At 37.4% G+C, this 10,281-nt stretch overlaps 2 protein-coding genes across 3 annotated transcripts; both read left to right on the top strand.

Annotated features, from left to right (window-relative positions):
* Positions 1–2,503: 2,503 nt before the first annotated feature.
* On the top strand, positions 2,504–6,863 carry LOC108483153 (protein RDM16-like). Of its 2 annotated transcripts, XM_053019854.1 has the most exons (7): positions 3,021–3,108; positions 4,078–4,128; positions 4,205–4,323; positions 4,406–4,831; positions 4,941–5,135; positions 5,212–5,369; positions 5,851–6,863. In XM_053019854.1, exons 3-7 carry the CDS (start codon positions 4,282–4,284, stop codon positions 6,731–6,733), a joined length of 1,704 nt encoding a protein of 567 aa, XP_052875814.1. In that variant the 5' UTR covers positions 3,021–3,108; positions 4,078–4,128; positions 4,205–4,281; the 3' UTR covers positions 6,734–6,863. The 2 variants fall into 2 exon arrangements, with proteins under 2 accessions (XP_017641871.1, XP_052875814.1); XM_017786382.2 differs by having other exon boundaries at positions 2,504–3,108; positions 4,078–4,323.
* Positions 6,864–6,992: 129 nt separating this feature from the next.
* On the top strand, positions 6,993–8,533 carry LOC108483154 (uncharacterized). Its single transcript, XM_017786383.2, has one exon. It carries the CDS (start codon positions 7,223–7,225, stop codon positions 7,829–7,831), a length of 609 nt encoding a protein of 202 aa, XP_017641872.1. The 5' UTR covers positions 6,993–7,222; the 3' UTR covers positions 7,832–8,533.
* Positions 8,534–10,281: the final 1,748 nt, after the last annotated feature.

Genomic DNA, 10,281 nt, shown 5'->3' with positions numbered 1-10,281 from the left:
TTTTAACACTTAATTTGTTTATTAGGACTTGTGTTTGAGAGTGATGTTTGTAAGTAAAACAAGTGTGTCACTTAGTTTTATAATCTAAATTTTCTGAGAGGAAAACTCAGTGGAAAGATATCTAAATCTTAGGTGTAAAAATGAGGTTGATACATTGATAAATGGTATGACTTAAATCATTGTTTAGATGAGATTAAAGATAGTGGATTGTATCTCTGGGCAATACCCTGTAGAGTGGAAATTGAATTATATAATCAATTGCTTTTGTGTTATATTCTTTAGTTTTCACATTTAGCAATTATAACCGCTCATATTGTTCTTACAAAATTCGGTTGTTTTCTTTAAAGCATACAACGAAAAATCTAGACATATTAGCATAAAGCTTGACTATATTAAAGAAACAAACTCTAACGGATTAATTACCATTACATATGTCAAAAATCTAATAACAATTTGGTATATCTTTCACCTAAATGATTACCAAGGGATTTGGTACGTATTAGTACAAAACAAATGAGCTTAAAACCTTTTATTAGATATTAATAATGGGAACCCAATTTTAATAAAAAAGTTTAATTATAAAGTAAAAGGATAAAAACAAATTATTATTATTATTATTATTATTATGTGATGCACTAATAAAATCCACTTTAAACAATAATGTTATGAAAACTAGTGTGATCCATTGCATACAAGAGATGAGTTAAATCCTTTTAACATAATTCATTGATTATTTATTGTCTAAAGCAATAAATAAAAATAAACTCTATGTATATGAACATAAAAAGTGGTACTACTTTATCAAGAATAATTAAGAAGTTCTATATAAATATTTATGAAGAACATGACAAACACATGACCATGTTAGTTCTATGAGTAAAAATATTCAGATAGGATTTTGAATTAGGATTACTTAGGGTGCATATTCAATTCTAGTATAAGGAGAAATGATTTACCAATAAGTGTTGGGTAGTGATGATAACGGGGTAGGGTAGATTTTTACTCTCCTCGAACCTTGATAAATCATCTCAACCCCAACTCTTAAAGAAAAAAATCTGCCCCAAATTCGAAATTTAACAGGAGACCTGACTCTGACTCTGACTCTAACTCTGACTCTGACTTCGACTCGAATTTAGATTAATTGTTTTATTTTTTATTTTGAAGCAAATAAAATTACATTTTTAATTGTTATAAAATGGTCATCTAACTATTTAATTTTGTTTTTTTTGTTTTTTTTTTGTCACTAGCTGGCTAACTTAAAAATAGAAGCACCCAAAAATCCTAGTTAGTTGGGTGACCAAAAAAGACAATATTGAATAATTAAGTAATCATTTTGTAACTTTTCATAATTGGGTGACCAAGAGAAAAAGATACTAATAGTTGGGTGACCATTTTATAACTTTTCATAGTTAGGTGACCAAAAAAGAAAAAAAATCCATAGTTGGGTGACTACTGTCGATAAATGGTATCTATAGAGGTGAAGAAGGAGGAAGTTGGTTCTTCTATTCTAGGGTCAAGAGTTGAAAAAGTAGGGGGCTTAAGTAGAGAAGGTCCGAACTTAGTGTGTTAGGGTTTTATGTGTGGAGAAGAGTGCCACTACTATGCTACACCTTGGGGTATTTATATGTAAGTAAGGATTCCTAGGTGGTCCTCTTTTGAGAAGATCATATCCATTAATAGCAGATGCCTTGAGGGTCCTACCAGGTGGTTAATGATGGACAATTTCGCATTTAGGGATACAAGGCATGCAGGTAGTCGATCACTAAGTGACCATTCAGATGGTGCAATGCGGAGGGTTGTTTGCGGTTGTCTCGAGGATAACTTACGGATGGTCTTGAGGCAAAGTCACTTTATAACCTACCTCTCGATTGGGAGGAGTATTGTTATACCTCTACTCCGTTAATGACATGTGGCAACATGATAACCTGCCAAAGCGACACTCGCAAGCGACCTTCTGCCTTGTACTGTTTGGATGGCCATTCAGTAAACGACCACTCGTTTGCCTTGTACCCCCAATGAGGGATTATCCATCCTTAACCATTCAATAAGACCCTTTTTTAAGCTATCCACTATTAATGGATATGATCTCCTTAAAGAGGAGACCATTCGGAAACTCTCACTTACTTATAAAGACCTTAAGGTGCAACATAGCAAAAGGACTTCTCTCTACATACAAAACCCTAACACATTAAGTTCGACCCCTTTTTTTTTTTAGCCCCTACTTCTCCAACTTTTAACTCTAGAATAGTTACACTAACCTTTCTTGACACTGTCTCTTTTTTTTTTTTCTTATCCACCTTTGTGGATACCATGTATTAATAACTACTACTGCAGTTTACTCAAATTACAAAATGTTTAGATAATCTAAAAAAAAAATTAATGGGCTGGGCCAAGCAGGATTAAGGCTTAATTCAAAAAAGGAATTTCAGGTTTGTTCACGAACTTGAACTCGACTAATTTGCTGAACTTTTTAAATATTATTTTAAATAATAAAACAAGCGGGTCGAATTGATTCAGGTTGAAAAATTTAAACCAACCCCAGCTCAAAACGAGTCGGGGAAGTCAGTTTGACTAAAACGACGCCGCTTGGCTTAAAGACACGCACAGATTTCGTTATTTTAGAACAGTTCCCAACGAAAGCGGTAGAAATAGAAAAAATAGCGAAGAGAGGGACAGCCAAAACCCTCTCTGAAATCCCTAATCCCTGGAATGGACAAAGAGAAACCCGCAACCAAACGGTCCCGGGACCACCATGACAAGCACCACCGCAGCCACCACCGCGACTCTGACCACCACCACAGCCACGATTCCCACCGTCGTTCGGATCGTAAATCTTCATCATCGCGCCGTGAAGAACGCGAGAGATCTTTCGAGAGGGAGGGTTCGAGGGATAGGAAGCATCGTGAGGATTCCTACGAGGAAGCTGAAGCTGAAGCGAAGAAGAAGAGGAAAGAGAGGGAAGAGAGTGAGGAGAGAGGAGAGAAGAGGGCCAAAGTTACTGAAGGAAATAGAGAGGTAAAAAGAGAGAGAAGAAAATTTGGGGATAAAGCAAAAGAAGAAGAAATTGAGTTCTCCAATGCTGCCAGTGGTGGTGATCCAGTTCAAAATGTAATTCTTTCTAATTTTGCTTTAATTTGATATCTATTTTATTACTCTCTGAAGCGAAAAAGCAATAAAATGCCATTTAAATGCAAAACCATATAAGAAATTTAAGTAATTAAAAATTGCTAAATGCATGAAGTTTATAGTTGCATATATACTAAGCTTGTTGAGTTTAGAACTTCATTATTAGTATTTTTATTTTGTTCTCCATTTTCTTTTATTTGAAGTAAATTTTAGGAAATAAAAAGCAAATACAACAAAACCAAGTAGCAAAATAATTATTTTAATGGAGCATTAACCTTATTTCTTTGTTTCCTAGTAATCTGTATCCTTTTGAAGTTCCTATGAACTTAATTTATGTGGAATTGTATATAAGTAGTGTTTTGAGTAGAAAACATGGTCTGGTTCCTTAGAACTTATGTGGTTTTGTGCCTGTTTGAACTTTGAATTCTCTTCATGTTATACATTAGTTACAGGTAAAAATCTTTTCCTTGTTTTTTCAAATGACTATTCTAGGTGGATATTGTATAATTCTGTTCCGTGTTGTGGTGATTTAGTTCTTTGTACATAAATTGTAGAAGAAGTTTATCAAATTTTCTCTTTTCTTTTTCTTTCGTTGAGTTGCTTGTTTAGAGGGTTATATAGCTGGAGGAGGCATAGTTGTTTCCTTCTTACTTTTGCAGCATATTTGAGGCTTGTAGAAAGTAGATTTTATAATGTCACGGATTTGATTAACTTCTCTCCTTAGAGATCTTTCTTTGACCCTATTGTTGATGTAATATTTCACAGTTGTTGATTTTACTGTATGCTTACTTAAGCATACCTAGACAGCTGAGAGATTAGCTAATGCATCAATTGTTAGAATGAGATCTGAAATATTATATAGGAGTTTGTTCCCTTTGCTAAATTTTCTAGCATGTTGCTGAACTTGTAAGTGTTTATGCTGATGTGAATTTACTTTTCCCATACCTGCAGGGTGCTGCTCTGGCATCATTACCAAGGACTGGTCACTCGCCGTCTACCAAGGTATCTTCCGTTTCTACTGCTGAAAATAAAGCATATAGTATTACCGGATCTCATGAGGTTCCTGGATCTAGTACAGATGGCTCTGCTGCTGTTGGGAGAAGTGGTGGCAATCTCTCTCTTGATGCCTTAGCCAAAGCTAAAAAGGCTTTACAAATGCAGAAAGATTTAGCAGAGAAACTGAAGAAGATACCTTTGGTAAGTTCTTAATCTTTTTGCTTTTGGTCCTGAAGGTTTGAAGGTTGAAATATTCATGTTGTATTGGTATTATTATATGTAGTTGAATAAAGGCACAGGCTCCAGTTCAGTGGCGACTAGTGTAACAGTTCAGGGACCAGTCTCATCAGTGACTACAGCAATTGCAAGTGGACCATCAAGCTCGTCAGTGCTTCCTTCTACCTCTGCAGCAGCAGCTTCTATGAAGCCACCAGCTGGTGGGGTGGCTGCTGTTCCTGGTCTTGCTTCAATATCAAACTTAGAAGCTGTTAAACGTGCTCAAGAATTGGCTGCTAAGATGGGATTCCGCCAGGACCCTCAGTTTGCTCCTCTAATAAACTTGTTCCCTGGACAGGTGCAAGCAGATACTCTGGTTCCTCAGAAACCCACCAAGGCACCTGTTCTACGTGTCGATGCACTTGGTAGAGAAATTGATGAACATGGTAACCTCATAAATGCAACCAAACCAAGTAATCTTAGCACCCTCAAGGTTTGTCAATTTTCTGGTCTTGGTGCAATGTTTCTTATGTTCTTACTTCCAGTGCAATTGTGTGCTACTTTCAGGGCCTGCCTTTAACTGATCCATTTGATTTTTCCAGGTCAATATTAACAAGCAAAAGAAAGATGCATTCCAGATCCTTAAACCTGAGGTAGAGGTGGATGCAGAATCAAATCCACATTTTGATGTGAGGATGGGAATCAATAAAGATAAGCTTCTTAGGCCAAAAAGGATGACTTTTCAGTTTGTAGAGGAAGGGAAATGGTCGAAAGATGCTGAGATCATCAAATTGAAGGTATTGTGTTCTCTCTCTCTCTGATTCTTCCATCAGTTTTTTGTCTGGTTTTGAGATTATTATCTATCCATTACAGAGTCAATTTGGTGAAGCAAAAGCAAAAGAGCTAAAGGCAAAGCAAGCACAGTTGGCAAAGGCAAAGGCAAAGGCTGATATAAATCCAAATTTGATTGAGGTTTCAGAAAGAATAACAAAGGAGAAATTGAAAGACCCAATTCCTGAAATAGAGTGGTGGTAAGTTGATGATACTTTCATTATTGTACACCTTTAAGCTCACATACCTCTAATTAATTAAATCACTTAGGAGATATTTGTTGATTCAACATGTTGTCAAACTAAACCCAAATAATCCATCCAGCTGGTGTTATATGTGAGGAAGATTTATTTATTGCTGAAATGCAGTTCTTCGTAGCAGTCGCTGCTGTTTTACTTGCTGCTGGCTGTAAATATTGGGTTGCATTTTCATTCTTTATGAGTATTTTGTTTGGATACCAATGTTAGTAAGGCTATGTGGATTTTGTTGATAATATTCAAGCTGAGTCAAGGCATGCAACTTCATCATATTTTTAAAGCTGAAAAGCCTTGGCATCTATTTCCAATCTTATATGTAATTTCATCATTTAAAAATTTAAAGGGGACATTACAAGTTAGAACTGTCATTTCATTTTCTCTCATTGTTTGTATGTCTGGTGGAATGTTTATTGTTGTTTTTCAGGGATCTGCCTATTCTAGTTTCTGGTTCTTATGATGACATCGCTGATGATGGTGTTATGTCCAAAGATAAGCTGAAGAAGGAGAAGATTACTATTTATATTGAGCATCCCAAACCAATTGAGCCTCCTGCTGAGCCAGCTCCTCCTCCGCCTCAGCCCCTGAAGCTAACAAAAAAGGAGCAAAAGAAACTTCGCACTCAGCGACGGCTGGCAAGGGAAAAGGATAAACAGGAGATGATTAGACAGGGCCTAATAGAACCTCCCAAGCCAAAAGTGAAGTTGAGCAATTTAATGAAAGTTCTAGGATCTGAAGCTACCCAAGATCCTACTAAGCTTGAAATGGAAATCCGTAGTGCTGCTGCCGAGCGGGAACAGGCTCATGTGGATAGAAACATCGCTCGCAAGCTTACCCCTGCTGAGCGCCGCGAGAAGAAAGAGAGGAAGCTTTTCGATGACCCAAACACGGTGGAGACCATTGTTTCGGTTTACAGGATCAATGACCTCTCACATCCCAAGACCCGCTTTAAAGTTGATGTTAATGCCCAAGAAAACCGGTTAACCGGTTGTGCTGTGATCTCCGAGGGTATTAGCGTTGTAGTTGTGGAAGGTGGAAGCAAGTCCATCAAGAGGTACGGGAAGCTCATGCTTAGGCGAATAAACTGGGCTGAGGCTGTAAATGACAACGATGATGATGGAGACGAAGATGAAGAGAAACCCCCTAACAAGTGTGTGTTAGTCTGGCAAGGTAGCGTTGCTAAATCAAGTTTCAGCAGATTTTCTGTTCATGAGTGCATCACTGAAGCAGCTGCAAGAAAGGTTTTGGCTGATGCTGGAGTGGGCCATTACTGGGACCTTGCGGTTAATTTCTCAGACGATGAATTTTGATATTATTAAAAGGCAATTTTCCTAAGTATTTTCCCGCTTGACTTTATATTATGAAATGTTGTGATTAAGAACTACGTTCCTGCAGTTGTTCTATCATCTTCTGTGCTAATCAACTTTTCCCGGTTTTAAATTATCCTTAGTTGCAAAAACCCAATCCGATTGACTATTCGAGATTGATTCGATGGATGATTATCTAAACAGAATCGGATTGGATTGAGAATTGATAAAATTATATGCTACAACGAAATAAAATTATTATTCCACCGGAACATTTCCTTGGAAGTGTCTGTCCGCGGTCAGCAATTCCAATGAGAAAAATTGCAAATAATTGGGGCAAAAAAAAATTCCACCACTTAAAAAAATAGAAAAATCCACAACCTAAATAAATTATTTTTTTATCAAAAATTAAAAAAACAAACAAACAGAGATTCCGTTTCTTATCCGACACAGAGAAGTGGATTGAAGTGAAGAAAGAAACAACCACCGAAAATGTCGGCAGCGCTTCCTCCACCAGCTTCATCTCTCAAACTAACGGCGACAACCTCATTCCCAACCTCACGCGCACTCTTCCTCGCTTTACGCAAACCCCAAATTTCAATTATCCCACGTGCCACTCCTGACTCCGACGCTGACTCATCAACGGAACCCAACTCCTCGCCCTCCTCGGAGACCTCAGCCGACTCCGACCCATTCGAATCCCGTCTCTCCCAAGTCCGCCTCCGTTACCGAATCGGAGCCGGCAAGAAAGCGGAGCGCCGAAAATCAAAGAAATCCGGATCCGTATCCACTTCGTCGTCTTCCTCCTCCATCTACCTCCCTCCGGTGCCGTTAAAAGAGGCGATTTCAAATGGGTTGAAAGTGGATTTCGGGTTTAGCCCATATAGCGAGAGAATAAACGGAAGGATCGCGATTCTCGGGTTGACGGCTTTGGTTTTAGTGGAATTGGCTACGGGTAAGAGCGTGATAAGTTATCACACGCCAGCAATTATCTTTATTCAGATTTATTTTGTAGCTGCAGTTGGGGCTTTGTTCGTTAAGTACGAGAAAGAAAAAGTTAGTGTTTGGCCACCTTCTCAATCTTCTTCACCTCAAAATTGAAAAAAAAAAGAACTTTTTTGGGGTTTTTAGTTAATATGAAGTTAATTTGTAATTTTATAATGTGATTTATTATGAGTATTTATTAAGTACGATGTTTTAGTTTTTGCCATTGATGTTAGCGTATATATTATATGTATTTGAGTGATGAATTCATTTTTGATGCAACTGGTAGTGGAGCTTTAAGCTTGTTCTACACATACAACTTGGGCAAGCTTTGCCTAAGGAAATGTAAGGATTCTAGCTTCTGGATTGCGCCTTGCGGCTTTGACAACACCGGGTCTACGATGCTTGGGTAGTGGTCGACAGCTGTTTCGTGAGATGAAGCAACAAGGTAAGATGGTAGTGGCGGAGCTTTTCTCCTTACAGCAACATTTTTGTGAATCGGCATTTGCAGGCGCTGTTTCTCCCGGATAGGCCATTTTCGGAGGATCAAATGCAGAAGGTAATTGTGCATGGCTTGTGTTTGAATGTGGTTTCATAGGTAGTGGAGGAGGATGTCTTGCAGGAGGAACCATGTTAAATGATGTTTTAGTTTTTGCCTTCGTTGTTGGGTTATATGTGTGTATGCATATACATGTACATATATGAATTGGTAATGGAGGTTTAAGGAACTTTGGCATGTAGAGGGGAAATGAGTAATTATGAAGAGACGTGATCTTTTTTTATTCTTTGTGCAAAATGGACACAATATTGTTGATTATACTCTTTTAGGGTTCATTATACGTAGTTAAGCTTATTATACACATACATATACATGCACTTCTTTCCTGGGTCCCCTGCAGAGAGCTTTTTTCTCAAAATATGTTGGAATGTCTTGAAAATTTGCAAATTTCATTAAACAATTAGAAAGAGACCATTAATAATGTGATAGGGATGGTCCATAAAATAATTTTTCCCGCTAAACATACAAATTTAGCAAGAAAAAAACTTTAAAAAGTAAAGATGATAACCGGTTTGAACTTTGAATATCCAAATCTATTCCATTATCTGTAAAATTATAGTAGATACGGATAATAAAATTCAAAAATCAATCTTTGATACTAGTTCGAATTTATTACAATAATTATAATAATCCGATTGGAAAACATTAGCTATGAAATATGAAATTGAATCGCTATTTTCTTTGATGAGTTTTGCGATAAGTTGAGTGACCAATTATTTCAACCACTTAAACCATTGAGAAATAGTCTAATTATCGTATGAAGCTCTTACGCGACTCATCATGTAGCAAAACTTAATAATTGATTATTTAATTTTGATAAATGAATAGAAATTTAACTATTTATTTTTATTATAATTAAAATATTCATAAACTATTGGCTATTTATCACATGACTACAGGAAAGTTAGAGGGTTCTCTTAGTGAATGTTCATTTGTGTCCTTTTCAATTCTCTCTAGGCATCATTTCTGCTAAAAGAAACCTCTATAAAGCAGTGTCTGGTCGGGGATTCACTGCAATACACACCATTTCATATCGACTAATACCATCCATGGCCTCCACCACCACCACTGTGAGCTTGAAGCTTATATGCAGAAGCAACCTTATGACAGTATGTTATAAGGTTGCTTGCAAAAGAGGGCATGGTCGTATGTCTTGCAAACCCTTACGAGAGCGTTGAAAAATTGAGTGATTCATTCATTCTGCTAACAACAAACAAGGACACGTAGTTGAAACCTAAATATTCTTCAAGCTTGCCAGCCAATGTTCCTGTCTTGTTGCCAAACATTCAATCATCAACAACACAAGTTTTACCAGTGTTCATATGGTTATAATGGACTGTATGATGAGAGCTGTTTGTATTACACACATGATCCAACAACTACCTGCCCTTCTTGCTCTGGAGTCAATGAATCCCTGCAACATTTTTACACCTGCCACCAAATAAGGTTTCAACATCATCACCTACTGCAAAGGAGGGTTCTGTAAAAGGAGTCATTACGTATACAATCATGGACGACCTGACAGTCACACTGATCTCGACTATTTCTATAATAGCTATGCTCCATAACTTCAACCTCGAACAAGTCGAGGATTTGGAAGAGGAAGTGGTAAATGTAGGAATGACTGATGTGAACATTATTATCCCGTTTGTTTATAAGTTGTTTTAAAAAAGATAGGAGGTTCCATGGCTTTTGTTTGGTTTATGTTTGAGGGTTTGGAGCTCCTGAAGTCACCGCTGTAAGACACAAATTTTGACCGGGCCCAAAACCAAACAATCCAAACCAAACCCAAGACCCAAATTAAACCCAATAAAAAACCATTAGTCTAAAACTAATACAATCTCAAACCCTGACCCAACAATTCATAAGACCCAAAACCAAACCTAAAAACTTAACTCGTAGCCCAATTAAGCCCAAAATCATAAAACACAAAAAAACAAAAGAAAATCCTAAGTGCGTCGCACCTAGGTCTGCCCTTGTCACGTCCACCGCCACTGGCGCGCCTGCA

This window comes from Gossypium arboreum, chromosome 10, assembly GCF_025698485.1.
Source record: "Gossypium arboreum isolate Shixiya-1 chromosome 10, ASM2569848v2, whole genome shotgun sequence".
Classification (NCBI taxonomy): domain Eukaryota; kingdom Viridiplantae; phylum Streptophyta; class Magnoliopsida; order Malvales; family Malvaceae; genus Gossypium; species Gossypium arboreum.
Note: the sequence above shows the minus strand (reverse complement) of the source record. Positions and strands in the feature narration are given on the sequence as shown.

Coding starts and splice junctions, on each gene's coding strand:
- LOC108483153 (XM_017786382.2), top strand. CDS start 2,710: ATGGACAAAGAGAAACCCGCAACCAAACGGTCCCGGGACCACCATGAC. Junction 4,324..4,405: donor AACTGAAGAAGATACCTTTG/GTAAGTTCTTAA, acceptor TATTATATGTAG/TTGAATAAAGGCACAGGCTC. Junction 4,832..4,940: donor GTAATCTTAGCACCCTCAAG/GTTTGTCAATTT, acceptor TGATTTTTCCAG/GTCAATATTAACAAGCAAAA.
- LOC108483154 (XM_017786383.2), top strand. CDS start 7,223: ATGTCGGCAGCGCTTCCTCCACCAGCTTCATCTCTCAAACTAACGGCG.